Here is a 24,519-nt window from a genome sequence, read left to right on the forward strand (position 1 = left end):
CCTGTGTGAGAGACCAGAGCCACTGCCGTCCCTTTCCCCGGTGTGGAGAGTCCAGAGCCACTGCCGTCCCTTTCCCCTGTGTGAGTCCAGAGCCACTGCCGTCCCTTTCCCCGGTGCGGGGAGTCCAGAGTCACTGCAGTCCCTTTCCCCTGTGTGAGAGACCAGAGCCACTGCCGTCCCTTTCCCCGGTGCGGGGAGTCCAGAGCCACTGCAGTCCCTTTCCCCTGTGTGAGAGACCAGAGCCACTGCCGTCACTATCCCCTATGTGAGAGACCAGAGTTACTGCCGTCCCTTTCCCCTGTGTGTGGGAGTCCAGAGTCACTGCCGTCCCTTTCCCCTGTGTGAGAGACCAGAGCCACTGCCGTCCCTTTCCCCTGTGTGAGAGACCAGAGCCACTGCCGTCCCTTTCCCCTGTGTGAGAGACCAGAGCCACTGCTGTCCCTTTCCCCTGTGTGGAGAGACCAGAGCCACTGCAGTCCCTTACCCCTGTGTGGGGAGACCAGAGCCACTGCCGTCCCTTTCTCCTGTGTGAGAGACCAGAGTCACTGCCGTCCCTTTCCCATGTGTGAGAGACCAGAGTCACTGCCGTCCCATTCCCCTGTTTGGGGAGACCAGAGCCACTGCCGTCTCTTTCCCCTGTTTGGGGAGACCAGAGCCACTGCCGTCCCTATCCCCTGTGTGGGGAGTCCAGAGTCACTGCCGTCCCTTTCCCCTGTGTGAGAGACCAGAGCCACTGCCGTCCCTTTCCCCTTTGTGGGGAGTCCAGAGTCACTGCTGTCCTTTTCCCCTGTGTGAGAGACCAGAGCCACTGCCGTCCCTTTCCCCTGTGTGAGAGACCAGAGCCACTGCCGTCCCTTTCCCCTGTGTGAGAATCCAGAGTCACTGCCGTCCCTTTCCCCTGTGTGAGAGACCAGAGCCACTGCCGACCCTTTCCCCTGTGTGAGAGACCAGAGCCACTGCCGTTCCTTTCCCCTGTGTGAGAGTCCAGAGCCACTGCCGTCCCTTTCCCCTGTGTGAGAGTCCAGAGCCACTGCCGTCCCTTTCCCCTGTGTGGGGAGACCAGAGCCACTGCCGTCCCTTTCCCCTGTGTGGGGAGACCAGAGCCACTGCCGTCCCTTTCCCCTGTGTGTGAGTCCAGAGCCACTGCCGTCCCTTTCCCCCGTGTGAGAGACCAGAGCCACTGCCGTCCCTTTCCCCTGTGTGAGAGTCCGGAGCCACTGCCCGTCCCTTTCCCCTGAGTGGGGAGACCAGAGTCACTGCCGTCCCTTTCCCCTGTGTGAGAGACCAGAGCCACTGCTGTCCCTTTCCCCTGTGTGAGAGACCAGAGTCACTGCAGTCCCTTTCTCCTGTGTGACAGTCCAGAGCCACTGCCATCCCTGTGCCCTGTGTGAGAGTCCAGAGCCACTGCCCGTCCCTTTCCCCTGAGTGGGGAGACCAGAGCCACTGCCGTCCCTTTCCCCTGTGTGAGAGACCAGAGTCACTGCCGTCCCTTCCTCCTGTGTGAGAGTCCAGAGTCACTGCCGTCCCTTTCCCCTGTGTGAGAGACCAGAGCCACTGCCGTCCCTTTCTCCTGTGTGAGAGTCCAGAGCCACTGCCGTCCCTTTCCCCTGTGTGAGAGACCAGAGTCACTGCCATCCCTTTCCCCTGTGCGAGAGTCCAGAACCACTACAGTCCCTTTCCCCCGTGTGAGAGACCTGAGTCACTGCAGTCCCTTTCCCCTGTGTGAGAGACCAGAGTCACTGCCATCCCTTTCCCCTGTGTGAGAGACCAGAACCACTGAAGTCCTTTTCCCCCGTGTGAGAGACCAGAGTCACTACAGTCCCTTTCCCCTGTGTGAGAGACCAGAGTCACTGCAGTCCCTTTCTCCTGTGTGAGAGACAAGAGCCACTGCAGTCCCTTTCCCCTGTGTGAGAGTCCAGAGTCACTGCCGTCCCTTTCCCCTGTGTGAGAGACCAGAGCCACTGCCGTCACTTTCCCCTGTGTGAGAGACCAGAGCCACTGCCGTCACTTTCCCCTATGTGAGAGACCAGAGTCACTGCAGTCCCTTTCCCCTGTGTGCGAGTCCAGAGCCACTGCAGTCCCTTTCCCCTGTGTGGGGAGTCTAGAGTCACTGCCGTCCCTTTCCCCTATGTGAGAGACCAGAGCCACTGCCGTCCCTTTCCCCTGTGTGAGAGACCAGAGCCACTGCCGTCCCTTTCCCCTGTGTGGAGAGACCAGAGCCACTGCAGTCCCTTTCTCCTGTGTGAGAGTCCAGAGCCACTGCAGTCCCTTTCCCAGGTGTGAGAGTCCAGAGTCACTGCCGTCCCTTTCCCCTGTGTGAGAGACCAGAGCCACTGCTGTCCCTTTCCCCTGTGTGGAGAGACCAGAGCCACTGCAGTCCCTTTCCCCTGTGTGGGGTGACCAGAGCCACTGCCGTCCCTTTCTCCTGTGTGAGAGACCAGAGCCACTGCAGTCACTTTCCCCTGTGTGTGGAGACCAGAGCCACTGCCGTCCCTTTCCCCTGTGTGAGAGACCAGAGCCACTGCAGTCCATTTCCCCTGTGTGAGAGTCTAGAGCCACTGCCGTCCCTTTCCCCTGTATGGGGAGACGAGAGCCACTGCCGTCCCTTTCCCATGTGTGAGAGACCAGAGTCACTGCCGTCCCATTCCCCTGTTTGGGGAGACCAGAGCCACTGCTGTCCCTTTCCCCTGTTTGGGGAGACCAGAGCCACTGCCGTCCCTTTCTCCTGTGTGAGAGTCCAGAGCCACTGCCGTCCCTTTCCCCTGTGTGAGAGACCAGAGTCACTGCAGTCCCTTTCCCCTGTGTGCGAGTCCAGAGCCACTGCAGTCCCTTTCCCCTGTGTGGGGAGTCCAGAGTCACTGCCGTCCCTTTCCCCTGTGTGAGAGACCAGAGCCACTGCCGTCCCTTTCCCCTGTGTGAGAGACCAGAGCCACTGCCGTCCCTTTCCCCTGTGTGGAGAGACCAGAGCCACTGCAGTCCCTTTCTCCTGTGTGAGAGTCCAGAGCCACTGCAGTCCCTTTCCCAGGTGTGAGAGTCCAGAGTCACTGCCGTCCCTTTCCCCTGTGTGAGAGACCAGAGCCACTGCTGTCCCTTTCCCCTGTGTGGAGAGACCAGAGCCACTGCAGTCCCTTTCCCCTGTGTGGGGTGACCAGAGCCACTGCCGTCCCTTTCTCCTGTGTGAGAGACCAGAGCCACTGCAGTCACTTTCCCCTGTGTGTGGAGACCAGAGCCACTGCCGTCCCTTTCCCCTGTGTGAGAGACCAGAGCCACTGCAGTCCATTTCCCCTGTGTGAGAGTCTAGAGCCACTGCCGTCCCTTTCCCCTGTATGGGGAGACGAGAGCCACTGCCGTCCCTTTCCCATGTGTGAGAGACCAGAGTCACTGCCGTCCCATTCCCCTGTTTGGGGAGACCAGAGCCACTGCTGTCCCTTTCCCCTGTTTGGGGAGACCAGAGCCACTGCCGTCCCTTTCTCCTGTGTGAGAGTCCAGAGCCACTGCCGTCCCTTTCCCCTGTGTGAGAGACCAGAGTCACTGCCATCCCTTTCCCCTGTGTGAGAGTCCAGAACCACTGCAGTCCCTTTCCCCCGTGTGAGAGACCTGAGTCACTGCTGTCCCTTTCCCCTGTGTGAGAGACCAGAACCACAGCAGTCCCTTTACCCCGTGTGAGAGACCAGAGTCACTGCAGTCCCTTTCCCCTGTGTGAGAGACCAGAACCACTGCAGTCCCTTTCCCCCGTGTGAGAGACCAGAGTCACTGCAGTCCCTTTCCCCTGTGTGAGAGACCAGAGTCACTGCCATCCCTTTCCCCTGTGTGAGAGACCAGAACCACTGAAGTCCTTTTCCCCCGTGTGAGAGACCAGAGTCACTGCAGTCCCTTTCCCCTGTGTGAGAGACCAGAGTCACTGCAGTCCCTTTACCCTGTATGGGGAGTCCAGAGTCACTGCCGTCCCTTTCCCCTGTGTGAGAGACCAGAGCCAATGCCGTCCCTTTCCCCTGTGTGAGAGACCAGAGCCACTGCCGTCCCTTTCCCCTGTTTGGGGAGACCAGAGCCACTGCCGTCCCTATCCCCTGTGTGGGGAGTCCAGAGTCACTGCCGTCCCTTTCCCCTGTGTGAGAGACCAGTGCCACTGCAGTCACTTTCCCCTATGTTTGGAGACCAGAGCCACTGCCGTCCCTTTCCCCTGTTTGGGGAGACCAGAGTCACTGCCGTCCCTTTCCCATGTGTGAGAGACCAGAGTCACTGCCGTCCCTTTCCCATGTGTGAGAGACCAGTGTCACTGCCGTCCCATTCCCCTGTTTGGGGAGACCAGAGCCACTGCAGTCCCTATCCCCTGTGTGAGAGACCAGAGCCACTGCCGTCCCTTTCCCCTTTGTGGGGAGTCCAGAGTCACTGCTGTCCTTTTCCCCTGTGTGAGAGACCAGAGCCACTGCCGTCCCTTTCCCCTGTGTGAGAGACCAGAGCCACTGCCGTCCCTTTCCCCTGTGTGAGTCCAGAGCCACTGCAGTCCCTTTCCCCTGTGTGAGAGACCAGAGCCACTCCCGTCCCTTTCCCTTGTGTGAGAGTCCAGAGTCGCTGCAGTCCCTTTCTCCTGTGTGAGAGACCAGAGCCACCGCAGTCCCTTTCCCCTGTGTGAGAGACCAGAGCCACTGCCGTCCCTTTCCCCTGTGTGAGAGTCCAGAGCCACTGCCGTCCCTTTCCCCTGTGTGAGAGTCCAGAGCCACTGCCGTCCCTTTCCCCTGTGTGAGTCCAGAGCCACTGCAATCCCTTTCCCCTGTGTGAGAGACCAGAGCCACTGCCGTCCCTTTCCCCTGTGTGAGAGACCAGAGCCACTGCCGTCCCTTTCCCCTGTGTGAGAGACCAGAGTCACTGCCATCCCTTTCCCCTGTGTGAGAGTCCAGAACCACTGCAGTCCCTTTCCCCCGTGTGAGAGACCTGAGTCACTGCTGTCCCTTTCCCCTGTGTGAGAGACCAGAACCACAGCAGTCCCTTTACCCCGTGTGAGAGACCAGAGTCACTGCAGTCCCTTTCCCCTGTGTGAGAGACCAGAACCACTGCAGTCCCTTTCCCCCGTGTGAGAGACCAGAGTCACTGCAGTCCCTTTCCCCTGTGTGAGAGACCAGAGTCACTGCCATCCCTTTCCCCTGTGTGAGAGACCAGAACCACTGAAGTCCTTTTCCCCCGTGTGAGAGACCAGAGTCACTGCAGTCCCTTTCCCCTGTGTGAGAGACCAGAGTCACTGCAGTCCCTTTACCCTGTATGGGGAGTCCAGAGTCACTGCCGTCCCTTTCCCCTGTGTGAGAGACCAGAGCCAATGCCGTCCCTTTCCCCTGTGTGAGAGACCAGAGCCACTGCCGTCCCTTTCCCCTGTTTGGGGAGACCAGAGCCACTGCCGTCCCTATCCCCTGTGTGGGGAGTCCAGAGTCACTGCCGTCCCTTTCCCCTGTGTGAGAGACCAGTGCCACTGCAGTCACTTTCCCCTATGTTTGGAGACCAGAGCCACTGCCGTCCCTTTCCCCTGTTTGGGGAGACCAGAGTCACTGCCGTCCCTTTCCCATGTGTGAGAGACCAGAGTCACTGCCGTCCCTTTCCCATGTGTGAGAGACCAGTGTCACTGCCGTCCCATTCCCCTGTTTGGGGAGACCAGAGCCACTGCAGTCCCTATCCCCTGTGTGAGAGACCAGAGCCACTGCCGTCCCTTTCCCCTTTGTGGGGAGTCCAGAGTCACTGCTGTCCTTTTCCCCTGTGTGAGAGACCAGAGCCACTGCCGTCCCTTTCCCCTGTGTGAGAGACCAGAGCCACTGCCGTCCCTTTCCCCTGTGTGAGTCCAGAGCCACTACAGTCCCTTTCCCCTGTGTGAGAGACCAGAGCCACTGCCGTCCCTTTCCCTTGTGTGAGAGTCCAGAGTCGCTGCAGTCCCTTTCTCCTGTGTGAGAGACCAGAGCCACCGCAGTCCCTTTCCCCTGTGTGAGAGACCAGAGCCACTGCCATCCCTTTCCCCTGTGTGAGAGTCCAGAGCCACTGCCGTCCCTTTCCCCTGTGTGAGAGTCCAGAGCCACTGCCGTCCCTTTCCCCTGTGTGAGTCCAGAGCCACTGCCGTCCCTTTCCCCTTTGTGGGGAGTCCAGAGTCACTGCAGTCCATTTCCCCTGTGTGAGAGACCAGAGCCACTGCAATCCCTTTCCCCTGTGTGAGAGACCAGAGCCACTGCTGTCCCTTTCCCCTGTGTGAGAGACCAGAGCCACTGCCGTCCCTTTCCCCTGTGTGTGAGTCCAGAGCCACTGCCGTCCCTTTCCCCTGTGTGAGAGTCCAGAGCCACTGCCGTCCCTTTCCCCCGTGCGAGAGACCAGAGCCACTGCCCTCCCTTTCCCCTGTGTGAGAGACCAGAGTCACTGCCGTCCCTTTCTCCTGTGTGAGAGTCCAGAGCCACTGCCCGTCCCTTTCCCCTGAGTGGGGAGACCAGAGTCACTGCCGTCCCTTTCCCCTGTGTGAGAGACCAGAGCCACTGCCGTCCCTTTCCCTTGTGTGAGAGTCCAGAGTCGCTGCAGTCCCTTTCTCCTGTGTGAGAGACCAGAGCCACCGCAGTCCCTTTCCCCTGTGTGAGAGACCAGAGCCACTGCCGTCCCTTTCCCCTGTGTGAGAGTCCAGAGCCACTGCCGTCACTTTCCCCTGTGTGAGAGTCCAGAGCCACTGCCATCCCTTTCCCCTGTGTGAGAGACCAGAGCCACTGCCGTCCCTTTCCCCGGTGTGAGAGACCAGAGCCACTGCCGTCCCTTTCCCCGGTGTGGAGAGTCCAGAGCCACTGCCGTCCCTTTCCCCTGTGTGAGAGACCAGAGCCACTGCCGTCCCTTTCCCCGGTGTGGAGAGTCCAGAGCCACTGCCGTCCCTTTCCCCTGTGTGAGTCCAGAGCCACTGCCGTCCCTTTCCCCGGTGTGAGAGACCAGAGCCACTGCCGTCCCTTTCCCCGGTGTGAGAGACCAGAGCCACTGCCATCCCTTTCCCCTGTGTGAGAGACCAGAGCCACTGCCGTCCCTTTCCCCGGTGTGAGAGACCAGAGCCACTGCCGTCCCTTTCCCCGGTGTGGAGAGTCCAGAGCCACTGCCGTCCCTTTCCCCTGTGTGAGAGACCAGAGCCACTGCCGTCCCTTTCCCCGGTGTGGAGAGTCCTGAGCCACTGCCGTCCCTTTCCCCTGTGTGAGTCCAGAGTCACTGCAGTCCCTTTCCCCTGTGTGAGAGACCAGAGCCACTGCCGTCCCTTTCCCCTGTGTGAGAGACCAGAGCCACTGCCGTCCCTTTCCCCTGTGTGAGAGACCAGAGTCACTGCCGTCCCTTTCTCCTGTGTGAGAGTCCAGAGCCACTGCCGTCCCTTTCCCCTGTGTGAGAGACCAGAGTCACTGCCGTCCCTTTCTCCTGTGTGAGAGTCCAGAGTCACTGCCGTCCCTTTCCCCTGTGTGAGAGACCTGGGTCACTGCCATCCCTTTCCCCTGTGTGAGAGACCAGAACCACTGCAGTCCTTTTCCCCCGTGTGAGAGACCAGAGTCACTGCAGTCCCTTTCCCCTGTGTGAGAGACCAGAGCCACTGCAGTCCCTTTCCCCTGTGTGAGAGACCAGAGCCACTGCCGTCCCTTTCCCTTGTGTGAGAGTCCAGAGTCGCTGCAGTCCCTTTCTCCTGTGTGAGAGACCAGAGCCACCGCAGTCCCTTTCCCCTGTGTGAGAGACCAGAGCCACTGCCATCCCTTTCCCCTGTGTGAGAGTCCAGAGCCACTGCCGTCCCTTTCCCCTGTGTGAGAGTCCAGAGCCACTGCCGTCCCTTTCCCCGGTGCGGGGAGTCCAGAGTCACTGCAGTCCATTTCCCCTGTGTGAGAGACCAGAGGCACTGCAATCCCTTTCCCCTGTGTGAGAGACCAGAGCCACTGCCGTCCCTTTCCCCTGTGTGAGAGACCAGAGCCACTGCCGTCCCTTTCCCCTGTGTGTGAGTCCAGAGCCACTGCCGTCCCTTTCCCCTGTGTGAGAGTCCAGAGCCACTGCCGTCCCTTTCCCCCGTGCGAGAGACCAGAGCCACTGCCCTCCCTTTCCCCTGTGTGAGAGACCAGAGTCACTGCCGTCCCTTTCTCCTGTGTGAGAGTCCAGAGCCAGTGCCCGACCCTTTCCCCTGAGTGGGGAGACCAGAGTCACTGCCGTCCCTTTCCCCTGTGTGAGAGACCAGAGCCACTGCCGTCCCTTTCCCTTGTGTGAGAGTCCAGAGTCGCTGCAGTCCCTTTCTCCTGTGTGAGAGACCAGAGCCACCGCAGTCCCTTTCCCCTGTGTGAGAGACCAGAGCCACTGCCGTCCCTTTCCCCTGTGTGAGAGTCCAGAGCCACTGCCGTCCCTTTCCCCTGTGTGAGAGTCCAGAGCCACTGCCGTCCCTTTCCCCTGTGTGAGAGACCAGAGCCACTGCCGTCCCTTTCCCCGGTGTGAGAGACCAGAGCCACTGCCGTCCCTTTCCCCGGTGTGGAGAGTCCAGAGCCACTGCCGTCCCTTTCCCCTGTGTGAGAGACCAGAGCCACTGCCGTCCCTTTCCCCGGTGTGGAGAGTCCAGAGCCACTGCCGTCCCTTTCCCCTGTGTGAGAGTCCAGAGCCACTGCCGTCCCTTTCCCCTGTGTGAGAGACCAGAGCCACTGCCGTCCCTTTCCCCGGTGCGGGGAGTCCAGAGCCACTGCAGTCCCTTTCCCCTGTGTGAGAGACCAGAGCCACTGCCGTCCCTTTCCCCTGTGTGAGAGACCAGAGCCACTGCCGTCCCTTTCCCCTGTGTGTGAGTCCAGAGCCACTGCCGTCCCTTTCCCCTGTGTGAGAGACCAGAGTCACTGCCGTCCCTTTCTCCTGTGTGAGAGTCCAGAGTCACTGCCGTCCCTTTCCCCTGTGTGAGAGACCAGAGTCACTGCCATCCCTTTCCCCTGTGTGAGAGACCAGAACCACTGCAGCCCTTTTCCCCCGTGTGAGAGACCAGAGTCACTGCAGTCCCTTTCCCCTGTGTGAGAGACCAGAACCACTGCAGTCCCTTTCCCCCGTGTGAGAGACCAGAACCACTGCAGTCCTTTTCCCCCGTGTGAGAGACCAGAGTCACTGCAGTCCCTTTCCCCTGTGTGAGAGACCAGAACCACTGCAGTCCCTTTCCCCCGTGTGAGAGACAAGAGCCACTGCCGTCCCTTTCCCCTGTGTGAGAGTCCAGACCACTGCAGTCACTTTCCCCTGTGTGAGAGACCAGAACCACTGCAGTCCCTTTCCCCTGTGTGAGAGACCAGAACCACTGCCGTCCCTTTCCCCTGTGTGAGAGTCCAGAGCCACTGCAATCCCTTTCCCCTGTGTGGGGAGTCCAGAGCCACTGCCGTCCCTTTCCCCTGTGTGAGAGTCGAGAGCCACTGCCGTCCCTTTCCCCTGTGTGAGTCCAGAGCCACTGCCGTCCCTTCCCCTTTGAGTCCAGGGCCATTGCCGTCCCGTTCCCCTGTGTGAGAGACCAGAGTCACTGCAGTCCCTTTCCCCTGTGTGAGAGTCCCGAGCCACTGCCGTCCCTTTCCCCTGTGTGTGAGACCAGAGTCACTGCAGTCCCTTTCCCCTGTGTGGAGAGACCAGAGCCACTGCAGTCCCTTTCTCCTGTGTGAGAGACCAGAGCCACTGCAGTTCCTTTCCCCTGTGTGGAGAGACCAGAGCCACTGCTGTCCCTTTCCCCTGTGTGAGAGACCAGAGTCGCTGCAGTCCCTTTCTCCTGTGTGAGAGACCAGAGCCACTGCCGTCCCTTTCCCCGGTGTGGGGAGCCCAGAGCCACTGCCGTCCCTTTCCCCTGTGTGGGGGGTCCAGAGCCACTGTAGTATCACAGAATCTTAAACTCGAATTGTGTTATCAGTGGCTCGGATGTAATAAACAGGTTGTTTCATTTTGGAGGCTGAATTATTCTAATTGGGCTTACCGCTGGCCTTGCCTCGCCTGAGTCGGAAGCAGTCTGATACAGACGGTGTGGTTTCACGCCGCACTCCCTTGCCCTCAGCACAGAATATAGATGCGGTGCAGGACTGAAGATGTACTCTGCAGTTGAAGGTACTGCTTTTCAGATTAGAGATGAAACAACTTGCCTTCTCGGATGGAAGGAAATGATCCCACAGCACGAATCCAAAACGCACAAGAAAATTCTCCTGGCGTCTTGGCTGAGAAAAACAAACATCTGTAATGGTGGTGTTACAATCCCAGTTGATGTTACTTCTTGTCGGGAAGGTTGCAGAATGGAACCCTGGCTCAAATGACCATAAGATTTTCTCTTTTTTTTTCCCCTCGAAAATATGGATGAAGAGAAACACAGGCCAAAAACAACAACAAAAAACATTTATTAGACATAAAGCGATGACTACAATACAATACTACTCCATTCCCACTTATCTTCACAAATGTACACAGAGTTTAAAAATAACACAGGTTACAAAATATATCTTTTGCTATGAGTTTTTCAGTGAACACACAGTCCCTGTTCTTTCCCTGTACTAACAGGCTAATTGTGGTCAGATGCACCCCACTCTGAAACTGAGTGCGCAATCCTCTGTGGATTTCTCCTCAAATCTCCCCTCCCGTACCCCAGATGATTGTCACATGAGTGTTTCCAAACTCCACTCAAAACATGTGCTTTAGAATCTTCTTACAAACAGTGCTTTCCCTCAGCTGATTTCAGCAAGGATCTCCAACCTCCAGGATTTCCAACTCTCCATTCAGTATTCCTTTGTCTCGAATAGGCACAAACTTTCACACAATTCCTCAGGTACTCAGTCCCTAACAGAATACTATTGTTTCAAAAATTGGAAATAAGGACACCAAACCTTGCGTCTGCTTCAGATATCTGCCATTTCTTGAGCCAATCTCATTAGCTCTGCTCTTCCCTGTTCTGCCTTTAACTTCAATGAGCAGCACCTGCTCAAACTCCAGTTCCTGTTTGCTTTTTACTTCAGTCTTAATGGAAACCTCTCTTTTCATTTTGTAGTTTATGGAACTAGCTTTCTTGCCCATTATTTCCTGCTCTAGCAGGGCTGTGAGAGCTACCTTCTCTCTCACTGCTAAGCTCCAACTGTTATGAATTCAGATGATAAAACAACTCAAAAAGCCTTCCTGCCCTGAAGCAACAGATTCCTGCTAAGCAACAGATTATTTCTCCAATGCGTTTGTTACTTTTCATGTTGTAAACTCTCTAAGCACAATGCCGATACAGTTTAAACTGAAACCAAACCCCCCATATGTGCAAACACCTTTGTTTAACATTAATCTGACTGGAATTTTACCCTTTGTTCCACAAAAACTAAATTTAAATGTATGCCTAATTTGTAATCCAAACATAGGTTACAACGACCTCTGCTTCCTGACAGTGGTGATTAAACTATCAGATCATTGCCAAAAATCCATCTGGTTCACCAATACCTTTTTAGGAAAATAAATCTGCCATCCTTATCCTTATAGGTCTGACCTATGTATGATGTCAGATTTGAATTGGCTCTGAAGTGTCTTCTGAAATGGCCTAGAAAACTACCCAGTCAGATCAAAACCACGTGGACCGTCTGCAGCAATTCCAGAAAGGGGCCTGCCACTGCTTTCCCAAAACTAATTAGGGATGGGCAGTAAATTAATGAGATGCCAAGCTGTTGCAGCAACAATCCAAGGCTACATGCATGTCACACAGTGAAAACAACATGCTCCAGACGGGGTTAAGCAATCCCACAACGAACAGATCAAACCTAAGCTCGGCAGTCCTGTTACGGGTATTTGTGACTGATGATGGCCAATTGAATAACTAACCAAACATCATTATCTTCAAAGCTGGTGATCAGCATGTTAGTGCAAAAATAGATGCAGTATTAGGTTGAAGTACAGTATGAAAGGAAGCTTGCAGGGAACATAAAGACTGAGACTAAGAGTTTCTATAGATATGTGAAGAGAAAGAGATTGGTAAAGAGAAATGTAGTCCCCCTACAAACAAAAACAGGGGAATGAATAATAAGGGACAAAGAAATGGCTGAGCAATTGAACACATACTTTGGTTCTGTCTTCACAAATGAGGACAAATCATATCCCAGAAATGTTGGAGAATGAAAGGTTTAGTGAGAGGGAAGAACTGAGGGAGATCAACATTAGTAGAGAAATGGTGCTGGGAAAACTGATGGGATTGAAGGCGGATAAATCCCCAGGGCCTGAGAATCTGCATCCCAGAGTGCTCGAGGAGGCGGCTCTGGAAATAGTAGTGGTCACCTTCCGGGATTCTATAGACTCTGGAACTGTCCCTGCAGATTGGAGGGTAGCTCACGTCACTCCGATATTCAAGAAGGGAGGTAGAGAGAAAGCAGGGAATTATAGACCAGTAAGCCTAACATCGGTAGTGGGGAAAATGCTTGAATCCATTACCAAGAACTTTATAGCGGATCATTTAGGAAGCAGTGGCAGGATCAGTCAGAGTCAGCATGGATTTATGAAGGGAAAATCATGCTCGACAAACCTGTTGGAATTCTTTGAAGAGGTAACCAGTACAGTTGACAAAAGAGAGCCAGTCGATGTGGTATATTTGGACTTTCAGAAGGCGTTTGACGAAGTCCCGCATAAGAGATTATTGTGCAAAATTAAAGTGCATGGGATTGGGGGAAATATATTGAGATGGATAGAAAACTGGTTGGCAGAGAGGAAACAAAGAGTAGGGATGAATAGGTCCTTTTCAAATTGGCAGGCAGTAACCATTGGGGTACCGTAGCGATTGGTGCTGGGACCCCAACTATTCACAATATATATTAATCATTTGGATGGGGGAACAAAATGTAACATCTCAAAGTTTGCAGATGATACCAAATTAGGTGGGAGAATGAAATGTGATGAGGATGCAGGGATCCTACAGCAAGATCCGGACAGGTTGGGCGAGTGGGCAAATCAATGGCAGATGCAGTATAATTAGGAAGAAAAAACAGGAAGGCAGATTACTACCTGAATGGTTGTAAATTGGGAGAGGGGAGTGTGCAGCGGGACCCGAGTGTCCTTGTGCACCATTCGCTGAAGGTAAGCATGCAGGTGCAGCAGGCGGTAAAGAAGGCTAGTGGTATGTTGGCCTTCATTGCGAGAGGTTTCGAGTATAGAAGCAGGGACGTGTTGCTGCAATTGTACAGGGCCTTCGTGAGGCCACACTTGGAGTATTGTGTGCAGTTTTGGTCTCCTCTGAGGAAGCACGTTTTTGCTCTCGAGGGAGTGCAGCGAAGGTTTACCAGACTGATTCCAGTGATGGCAGGACTGCCCTACGAGGAGAGATTGACTAGGTTGGAATTGTTCTCGCTGGAGTTCAGAAGAATGAGGGAGGATCTCATAGAGACGTATAAAATTCTAACAGGACCAGACAAGGTAAATGCAGGGAAGATGTTACCAATGATGGGTGTGCCCAGAACCAGGGTCACAGGCTGAGGATTCAGGGTAACCCATTTCAGACAGAGATAAGGAGACATTTCGTCACACGAAGAGTGGTGAGCCTGTGGAATTCAATACCACAGGAAGTAGTTGATGCTAAAACTTTGAATATATTCAAGAGGCGGCTGGATATAGCACTTGGGGAGAAAGCAGGATTAGGCTATTGAGTTGGATGATCAGCCATGATCGTGATAAATGGCGGAGCAGGCTCGAAGGGCCAAAAGGCCTCCTCCTGCTCCTATCTTTTATGTATCTATGTATGTATTTCCAAACATCTTTTACCATAAGTGTCAGGTGGATGATCTACCTCAGCCTTATCCTGAGGACCTCAATATTCAGATGCCAGTTTTCAACAAATTAGATTCATTCCACTTGATGAAGAAACAACCGAAGGCACTGGATATGGCAACGGTTTGGTACGTGAGATTATGCTGGGAGTAAGACTGAAGGTTTGCATTGCAGAATGAGCTACACTTCGGATCAAGCTGTTCAAATACAGCTACAACTCTAATGTCTACCCAGCACTAATATCTACCCAGTAATGTGGAAAATTGCCCAGGTTTGTCCATGAAAAGCAGGACAAATCCAATCCAATCAATGACCCCATCAGTCTACTCTTGATCGTCAACAAAGTGATAGAAGGTGTCATCAACAGTCAAGTGACAATTGCACAGCAACACCCTGCAGTGCCCAGATTGGGTTCCGCCAAGACCACTCAGCTCCAGATCTCTACAGCTTTGGTCCAAATGTGGAGGAAAGAACTGAATTGCAGAGATGAGGGTGATAGCAGCAATGGCAAAAAAACTCTCCGCTGGTTTGAGTTGTACCAAACACAAAGGAAGATGGTTATAGTTGTGGAGACCAGTTATCTCAGCTCAGGAAATCAATGCTGCACTTCCTCAGGGGAGTGTCCGAAGCCCAACCGCAGCCGCCACACATATGTTGTTCCACGGATATTCGGGGCCTGGAGAATCGCCGGAGCGGCGCCGAGCCTGATTCCGTCGGGAAATTTGATTCTCCGCCCCCATGCCAAACGCCATTTCGGCGCGGGGCAGTGGAGAATCCAGCCCATCGCCTCAACCAAGAAACCCAGAAAGGGGCCTCCCATTGTTTAATTTTTCCCACTTCCAATTACGTTCATATGAAATAAACACTGGCCATCCCTTTGAATGGCAATTAATTCCTGTCTGTTTACCCACTCGCCAAACCAGGTGCCTCCTGATCTTCTCCAAACGTCAACCCCCAAAATAAAAGTTATTCTCCCAAACCATTTGAACAATTAAGTTAGACATTTTTGCAACAAATGGCAGACCGTAAGGTCTGGTCCTGCTTTTATTTCTTATGTCAGTCAAAGTCTGTGAATTCTGTGTTGAAACTCCCCTTCTGACTCTTCAAAGCTTGTCCACCGTCTAGAAAACACAAGTCAGGGATGTGATGGAAACAGATTCAGTAATAACTTTCAAAAGGGAATTGATTATTTACTTGAAAAGGACAGGGCTGTGGGGAAAGTGGCTGGACTAAAACGATAGATCCATCATCGACACATGGGCATAATGGACCTAATGCCCCCCTTCTGTGCTGTATGACTCAATATATACCTTTACACACCACCCTTATACTCAGTGACTTAAATTGGCTTATAATCAAACAATTACTTAATTTTAAAATTCTCATTCTAGCTAACAAATCCCTTCTTGGCCTCGCCACTCGGTATCTCTGTAATCACCACCAAGCCCCACAACCTCCTGCGATATTCGCACTTCTCTTGCATTTTGAGAATCCCCAAGTTTAATTGTTCCACTGTTGGTTGTCATGCCTTCAGTTGCCTGGACCTCAAACTTTAGAACACCTATCCACGGCACGGTGATACAGTGGTTTGCACTGCTGCCTCACAGCTTCAGGGACCCGGGTTCAATTCCGGGCTCGGGTGACTGTGTGAAGTTTGCACTTTCTCCCCGTGTCTGCGTGGTTTTCCTCTGGGTGCTCCGGTTTCCTCCCACAGTCCAAAGGTGTGCAGATTAGGTGGATTGGCCAGGATGAATTGCCCCTTAGTGTCCAAAAGGTCACGTGGAGTTACTGGGTAGGGAAAGGGTGGAGGCGTGGGCTTAAGTAGGATGCTCTTTCCAAGGGCCGGTGCAGACTTGAAAGGCCGAATGGCCTCCTGCATTGTAGGGATTCTACCCCACCCACACCTTTCCACGTCTCTACCTTTTAGACATTCTGTAACTCAATTTGTTTATCATATGACTGAATATCTCTTTATTTGGCTTGGTGGCATATCTTGTTTTATCTTGTGAAGCACCTCGAGACTTTTGATTACATTAAAGGCACTATATGAATAGAATTTGTTGTTGATGTTGTAATTTATCTTAGTGAATATTTGTACTCGACAAACCATTTTTAGTCATTTGTGATACATTTCCTCATGCTGTTTCACTGATGTGCCAATGTCCTGTCTGATTTGTCTTGGCTGGGAAAACTCTGGAGGATTTTAAAGTGTGAGTGTATAAAGGATGCACTTTGTTCAGATAACAATTCCCTGTGCTGCAGTGGATTATAAAATCCCCTTAAATCAAACTCCTCCAAATTGGCCCCGCGAGCACCACTTATATTACTTAACTATGGTAAATCTTTTGACATTGTTTCATCCTTGATTTCAGCTGGCTGTCTATGGATTCCACCCCTCTCCCCCCCCCAACCTCACCTCCAACCTCTCCAGTCCTTCTACACTCAGTGATGCCATTCCTTTCCTCTTACTAGCTAATCCGACAAAGCCAGGGGATGTAGCGGGAGGCCAGTCTAGTCCTCCTCCACGCTACAGTGCAATGAAAACTCATCCCTCTACTTTCTCTAGAAAGGAGGACACTGAGGGGTGACGAGAAGGGAGCAAGTGTTCTATAGAGTAGATGTTGAGGAGAGGGTTCCGCTTGGCAGTAGGCCTAAACCTCGGGGGCCATCAGTATAGCATTAGTCACTCGTAACTCAAATAAGGAATTCAGGAGAAACTACTTCACCCAGAGACTGGTATGAATGTGGAACTCGCCAACACACGAGAGATTGAGGCAAATAGCAGATAAAGAAAAATACAGGAACAGGCCCTTTGTCCCTCCATGCCTGCATCGGTCATGATACCAATCTTTGCCAAAACCCTCAGCACTTCCTTGTGCCGTATCCCTCTATACCCATCCTATCCATGTGTTTGTCAGATGCCTTTTGAACGCCGTTAATATATCTGCTTCCACAACCTCCCCTGGCAACACGTTCAAGGCACTCACCACCCTCTGCGTAAAATACCTGCCTCACACATCTCCCCTAAACTTTGCCCCACGGACCTTGAACCTATGCCCCCTGGTGACTGACCCCTCCACCCTCAGAAAGAGTGCCTGCCCATCCACTCTATTCATGTCCTTCATAATCTTGTAGACCTCCATCAGGTCATTCCTCAACCTCTGTCTTTCTAATGTAAACAGTCCAAATCTATTCAGCCTCTCCGCTTAGCTAACATCCTCCAGACAGGAACATCCTGATAAACTTCCTCTGCACCCTCTCCAAAGCCTCCACATCCTTCTGGTAGTGCGGCGACCAGAATTGTGCGAAATATTCCAAGTGCGGCCTTACCAAGGTTGTACACAACTGTATCATGATTTGCCAGTTTTTATACTTGATGCCTTGTCCAATGAAGGCACGCATTCCATAAGTATCTAAAGGATGGAATAGAAGAATATGGTGATGGAGTTGGTTGGGAGGAGGCAAAGGTATGGACTGGCAGGGCAGAATGGCGTGTTACTATACTGTCAAAGTCTATGAAACAACTGATCAGAGTTGAACACGATCATGGTGGTCAAGTTGCCAAGACTCTCGGGACGCACCGGCTAGGAGTCGCCAATCGGTGCTGCGTGTGTCCGACGGTAGATTTTGTATGTTTAAATCCTGAGATTGCAGTCAAGTTTTATTTTGTTTTATATGGTTTCCACCCTTTGAAATAGTGACAAAAGTTTTAATTCCCCCCCCCCCCCCTTTCACACGAGGATCTACAAGATAAAGTCAAATAGAAATTTATTGAGTGGAGGGAGTTGCTATTGAGGAGGTCCATTGCTTTTGACTGAAATGAACAGCTGACTTTCACTGTTATTGAAGTGAACCCACAGTGTGTCAATCTGCAGCAAAATAGCTGTCTTCAGCCAGAGTGAGGACCTTCCTTTGTCCTGTGTAATTGCCCTTGCATCAATGTGAATATTTTCAGCCAAATGGGTACTCCCCTCCTTTCTGTAAATTCTGTTCTGGATTTTTGTATATCCCCAGTTTTGGTTACTTGCATTTGTCCATGGCTTTCAGCTAGAAGTTCTGGAATTCCCTCCCTAAACCCCGATGCCTCTCCTTCTCTCTTCTCCCTTAATTAAGATGCTTTTTAAAAAAAACATTTTTTTGTTTTTCCAATTAAGAGGTATTTTATTGTGACCAATCCACCCACCCTGCATATCTTTGGGTTGTGGGGGTGAGACCCACGCCGACACAGGGAGAATGTGCAAACTCCACACTGACAGTGACTCGAGGCCGGGATCGAACACGGGTCCTCGGCGCCGTGAGGCAGCAGTGCCAACCACTGCGCCACTGTGCTGCCCATTAGGATGCTTTTTAAATTACCTCTTTGACAACTTGACCTAATGCCCAATGAAGTGGATCGTTGTCATATTATGTCTGATAATATTCTCGGGCAATATAATCATGATTCTATGATTCTAACATATAAAGATGTTTTTGTATGTTATGGAGGAATATAAATGCAAAAGGCTCTTGAAACACATGTTCCTTTTTTAGCATAGTTAGGAACTCCAGTAAAGGTAAAGAAACAGAATTTTGAATGAGGAAAGGAAAGAGAAATGTGCTCTCTTAACCAGCTTGAGAAGTAACAGCATATAAACTGCACAAAGTGTAATACTGTCTCCTCCACTGCACCAAATGTTTCACCTACTCCGTTTCTCCCCGATTCCCATTGAGTCCAGGTTTGCTAGCGCTCCTTGATGCCATACTTGGTCAAGTGCTGCCTTGATGTCACTCTCACCGCACCTCTGGAGTGCAGCTCTTTTGCCTAAGGCTGTACTGAGGTCAGGAGCTGAGTGGCCCTGGCAGAAACCAAAATGAATGTCAGTGGGCAGGTTATAGCTGTGTAAGTGCACTTGATGGCATTGTTGATGACCCCTTCGATCACTTTGCTGAAGATTGAGAGTATACTGGTGGGGCGGTAATTGGTGGATTGGCAATGTCCTGCAATCCTGGGCAATTTTCCACATTGCCGGGTAGTGGCAGTGTTGTAGCTGTACGGCAACAGTTTGCCTAGGGGTACGGCTAGTTGTGGAGCACAGGTCTTTGGTAATGTTACTGGAATGTTGTCAGGGCCCACAGCTGCAGTGTCCAGTGCCATCAGCCGTTTCTTGATATCGCGTGGAGTGAATTGAAGTGGCTGAAAACTGGCATCTGTGACGCTCGGCACCTCCGGAGGAGGAGGCTGTGAAGGATAATCCACTTAGCACTTGTCTCCAGTTGGTGGCCGAGATTGCAAGTTACTATCTGGTCTCAGGTAATCATTCAGGGCAGAGTCTTTGCAGTGAGATACCTGGTCTAGGTGTCATCCATCCCTGGGTACCTGACAAGGAAAATGGGTTTTAAATGTCTCAGTCCTACCGAATGGGGAGCTGTTAGTTGGCAAGTGCTGAAATGTTGAAACTACGGCCAGGGATACTCTGATTTCTAAAGGGCCAGTGTGTGTGTCTATGAGTATGCACATGTATATATTATACATCGGTATATACTTTTATAAGCTCTTATCTTTCTTTTTTCAAGGCTGGAATGGGTGGAGATCATTGAGCCTCGAACGCGGGAGCGTATGTACGCTAACCTTACCACTGGAGAATGTGTCTGGGATCCGCCTTCTGGTGTCCGGATAAAACGCACCAATGAAAATCAGTGGTGGGAGCTCTTTGACCCCAACACCTCTAGGTTTTACTATTACAATGCCACCACACAGAGGACTGTTTGGCATCGGCCTCAAAACTGTGATATCATCCCCCTGGCCAAATTGCAGACATTGAAACAGAACACTGACTCGCCGAGTCGAGCTTCGGCTGACAACAGTCCGGGCCGTAGCAGTAACATGAGTAGAGAAGGGAGCACCAGCTCTTCCCTAGAACAAGAACTGGAAGCTGATAGGACACAAGAACAGGCACGACCAAAACAAGCCCAGCAGATCATTGGAAAAGATGAACCAGAGAGGTAAGGTTTCAAGCTCCTGCATGCTCTCCATCGTATCAGTGCATAGCCTGTGTGTTTACTCCCCTGCACTCCATTACCAGGAAAATCTACCTGTCATTTGGTGGGTGAGGTGTTGGTTTCTGTTGGGCTGTTGGATGCCAGAATTAAGTGATGGACAATTGACAGATATTGTATAACTAGAGAGTTAATGCTGGTTGTCAGTAAGTGAGGTCGCAGCTTTCTGGCCTAATGAATCTTAAAATGACTGTGTTCTGCGAGCTGTGCATTTGAATTAATACATGCAAGGGGCCAAATCAAAGGTGATGGAATCATTTGCCAGCGAAATTAGAGGATTCTGCTGGGTTGGAGGTATGATATTTGTTACCCTCCTTCACCCACAGGTATGGGCTGGATTTACCGTTTTGGAGGCTATGTGTCGACGCTAATGTGGGAACTGTGGCGTTTTACAGCAGCAAAATCGGCGCCGAATCCTCACTGAGCCTGGGACCGGTGAGGGGCTAGCAGCCACGCCAAGTAAAACTCTCGGCTCCCACGACACAAACGCCTGGAGAATGGCTGGGTCTGTGGCCGCGTATGCGCACGGCGACAACCTGCAGCGGTTGCGCCGTAAAACATGCCGCCGGCCGTGCGTGGACCCGACCTGCCAAATAGCCACCCCCACCAGTCCCCCCAGCCCTTGCAGACCCCGCCCCCCCCTCCTCGATCAGCAGCATGGCTCCCATTCGGCTGTGGCGGCGCTGGACATGATCCGCAGCCGCCACGCCAGGTTCACGACGGCTGAGACCACACGTGTCCCTCGCGATCAGGGACCCAGTCCATTGGGGGCAGAGCATTGCGGGAGGGCCTTCAGGTGACACAGCAACGCCGTCCGACATGATTACGCCAATTTTGGAGGGGGCGGAGGTTAGAAAACTGTCGCCAAACCAGCGTCGCCCCTGATTTGGGCATCAGAAGGGATTCTCCGGTGAATCCAGCCCAGTATCTTTGGCTGCCTGTTGAAAATATCATAGCCCAAGATACATTGCCATCATGGTTTTTTGGATAAAATTGCCAAAAGTGGCAGCGTGTGAGGAGAAAGAAGGGGAAAATCCATTAAAACTCAAATGAAAATGAGTAGCTGCTCTGGTTGTATTTTAGTCAGCCTGCTGCCCCTGCAGCGAGGGATTGAAGTGAATTTTATTTCTGGGTACAGGTGAGGAGTGAAGTAGTCTTGCTTCAGAAAAGTTCAGCTAACTTGACAAAATTTCTCCAACTACTCCTAACACTGCATAGCTTCAGAGTCAGACTAATCATTATTTTTCACAATCAAAACTATTACAGCACCAAATCTTTAGTCAATCAATGTTTTCAAAATTGAGAATTGCCCCTCTAATTGTACTGTAATGGTCTGCATCCTGTTCGAGATGTTCATGTACTCTATCTAACTAGAGGCTAATAAAAATGAATTCATTATTTAACAGGACCCCTTGCCACAGAGAGCAATCCAATATTTTTACTGCTTTTTGTTTATTCACTTTTAAAGAAATTTATTTCACAGTGGGGGAATGAGAAGCCAAGTTATTTTTTCTTTTTAATTTATTAACACTTGTTTGTATGGATCTTGAAGCAGATCGATCTAAGTATGTTATTGTACCCTCGAGTAAGCTCGGTAATTGGACCTCTGAACTCGTATTTTCTACAGTGACAGGACTCAAAGCAGTGCTGAAGAGCCAGCCCAGCTCAGTTTTGTTGTTTCATCCACTAAAGAAAATATAACTGCTTGTTTTATAATTTAAAAAATATATATTTTTTAAAAAATACAGCTCCTTGTATGGGGCTGTTTAGCACAGGGCTAAATCGCTGGCTTTGAAAGCAGACCCAGGCAGGCCAGCAACACGGTTCAGTTCCCGTCCCAGCCTCCCGAACAGGCGCCGGAATGTGGCGACTAGGGGCTTTTCACAGTAATTTCATTTGAAGCCTACTTGTGACAATAAGCGATTTTCATTTCATTTTTTTTTTTCATTTGTTAGAGATTATTTTGAAGATAGCTAGCATTAAAACAGCATCGCAAATAATGGTTAAGTGCTTGTTAATTTAAAATAAATAATGATTCGGTAACACGCAATCAGGCTGTGATTCAGTCTTCGAGTTCTGCTGACATTTTACAGAGTGCTTAATCCTTAGTCTCACATTTCAGAGATATTAGATGATTGAATTAAGCCAGATTTACTTGTTAATTTTCCGTTATTCATTCCGTTCTTTTATAAGCTGTTTTTAAGTTCAAGAGTTATGTCAGGAAACACTTCACGTTTTATTCTTTCTTTTGGAATTCTCTAGCCCCAGAGGCTTGTGCATGCTCCATTGTTGAATATATTCAAGGTTGGGGATAGACATCTGGTCGATAGATTTCGGGGAATCGAGGGATTTAGGAAAATGGGTGGGGAAAATGGGGTTGAAGCCCAAGATCATATGGAATGATGGTATTGATGGTTTGTTGGGCTGTATGATCTACTCCTGTTCCTGATTTCTTGTCTTTCACACCAAGGGAAGTGGTGTTGGTGTTGAAAACTTTAAAATGGAAATAATAGATTTTTGTGAGGTAAACTTATTGAGGGATACTGATCCAAGCAGATGAATGGAGCTAAAATGCAGATCAGCCATAATCTAATTAAATGGCGGGTCGGGCTCGAGAGCCTGAATGGTTCCTGTATTGTCTTCGTTCCTCCCCCCCCCCCTCCCCCCCCCTTCTCTGCACTGATGTTATATGACGAGGCTCTGCTGGTAAGGCTGCATGAGATGTACTGTACTCTCTTTTCCATTTGAATTTTCCTCTCTTTCTGTTATTTTCACTGGGATGTAGGTTATGCTCGCAAGGCTGTGTTTATTGCTCGCACCTGAGGGGTGTAAACTGTGCAGTGTGGGACTGGATCACACCAGCTTCTGTCCCTTGAAGGACATTAATATATGACGTGGGCCATTACCACAGCTTTTTGGGGGGCTATTTACCTTGTGCCTGCCCAACAATACCAGATTTACTGAATTCAGTTTTATCCAAACTGCCGTGGTGGATTTGAGCTCTGAATTGCTAGTCCCGTACCAGAAATGAAATGAAAATCGCTTATTGTCACAAGTAGGCTTCAATGAAGTTACTGTGAAAAGCCCCTAGTCGTCACATTCCGGCGCCTGTTCGGGGAGGCTGGTACCGGAATTGAACCGTGCTGCTGGCCTGCCTTGGTCTGCTTTCAAAGCCAGCGATTTAGCCCAGTGTTCTAAACAGCCCCACTGGTGTGACTGACTGACTGTGTGCAGCGTGTCTGTGAAGCGGGTGCTCCCACTCTTACCTCAAGTGGGCCTTTCACAGTCTGCGTCGCGCTGCTGTTCCCTTGGAGACTGCAGCTGAATGCATTGTTCCGTTTTGAAAGAGTTCCAGGGCAGACTGTAGAGCCGTCACTGTGGAGTGATGGGATGAGGTTTCATTTGTCATGGGTTGAGGTTTGGCAGTGTTCTCTCTTTCCTCTTGAAGAAAGGTTCTTGAAGACTAAATGATCTGAAAGAATAGTTTGTTTAAATTATGAGGCAGATCTTGAGACCAGATTGTGCTGAAATGCTTATGGTTTGATGTGTGATCTCTAATTTTCCTTCTTTGAGAATCTGGTTCTCATGTGAGCCAGGCTTTTAGTAAATTCTCTGTGAAACTGGGTTAGGGCCTTCTATTTTTGTGGTAATCTTACTTTAATCTTTTATTAACCAATGTATTACTTATTGTTCATCCACATTGATCTAGCTTCGACTGATGTAAACTGCAGGTATAGTGATAGACTGTCTGCGTGGTACAAATATATGTTTTATCGTCAGCTACATGCATGTTAACATCATGTTTATTAATGGACTAATGTACCAGGACAGCAAACGCCTTTCACTGCATGTTTCTGACCTGATCTGTAAATGGCCTTAGTTAATAAATGCAAACAGAGCACCTTTGTCGACTTGTAGTGTCCTCCTTCATTGCTATCTGGTATTAAAGCACACACACACTGCACCAAGAGACGCAATAATCTTTTGTAGGTACAGTACTTCTCACGGAATAATAGGACACCGTTGTTAAAAATGTGAAGCGGATTTACATTTTACAACGTGGCTGTGGCCAACTTCAAAAATAACATTTCTTGGGGATCTGTTGGAGATCTTTGTGCCTGTGTGCTGCCAGTCTGATCACTGGATCCGAAAATACTGTCTCCGAAAATACTGTCTCCGAAGATGGGGTGGATAACCAGACTGCCAAGAAGCCGATTTCAAAATGCTTTGCGGATGTTCTTAAGAGCATCAAAATTACAAGCTTCAGAATTAATAAAAAGAAACTCGCATTAAATCTCTCTCAGAGGGGTGCCCCTCCCAACATCTCTACTAACCGCCCGTCGATTGGATGCTGTGCGAACAGCTGTACATTTTTATTCCAAAAAAAATCAAGTTTGTTCTGGCATCAGGAGTGAAGTTTTCCCCAGAAACTTGTGCAGCCTATTAAATGAACCTGTGTCTAAAGCAACACTGGCGGTCACAATCCCAGCCGTAAATGTTTCACCTGGAGAATGCTGCATTGTTCGGTTATGTAACTTGTGAGCAGTGACGACGCCGTGTACAATTCACTACCTGTTTTCCTCTCTACTCCCTGCCTCTCTTGACAGCACCGTTCCTGCTGCCGAATGGTTCTGTGGGCTGTGCCGGTGACGCTACAGGTCGCAAATGCAATTCTACTAAAGTAATAATTGGGAGTCTTCACCGGAAAGCTTGGCCAGATTTCCTTCCCCCCCCCCCCCCCCTGCACAATCAACG

At 51.0% G+C, this 24,519-nt stretch overlaps 1 protein-coding gene across 4 annotated transcripts in view; it reads left to right on the top strand.

Moving 5' to 3' along the window:
- The window catches only part of arhgap39 (Rho GTPase activating protein 39), a 753,810-nt gene that overhangs the window by 276,969 nt on the left and 452,322 nt on the right, over positions 1–24,519 (top strand). For all 4 annotated transcript variants that reach the window (XM_072508028.1, XM_072508029.1, XM_072508030.1 and 1 more), the window contains one exon: positions 19,282–19,710. In XM_072508028.1, the coding sequence (XP_072364129.1) occupies positions 19,282–19,710 (429 nt within the window). The remainder of the gene's footprint in view (positions 1–19,281; positions 19,711–24,519) is intronic.

This window comes from Scyliorhinus torazame, chromosome 6 (genome assembly GCF_047496885.1).
Source record: "Scyliorhinus torazame isolate Kashiwa2021f chromosome 6, sScyTor2.1, whole genome shotgun sequence".
Classification (NCBI taxonomy): domain Eukaryota; kingdom Metazoa; phylum Chordata; class Chondrichthyes; order Carcharhiniformes; family Scyliorhinidae; genus Scyliorhinus; species Scyliorhinus torazame.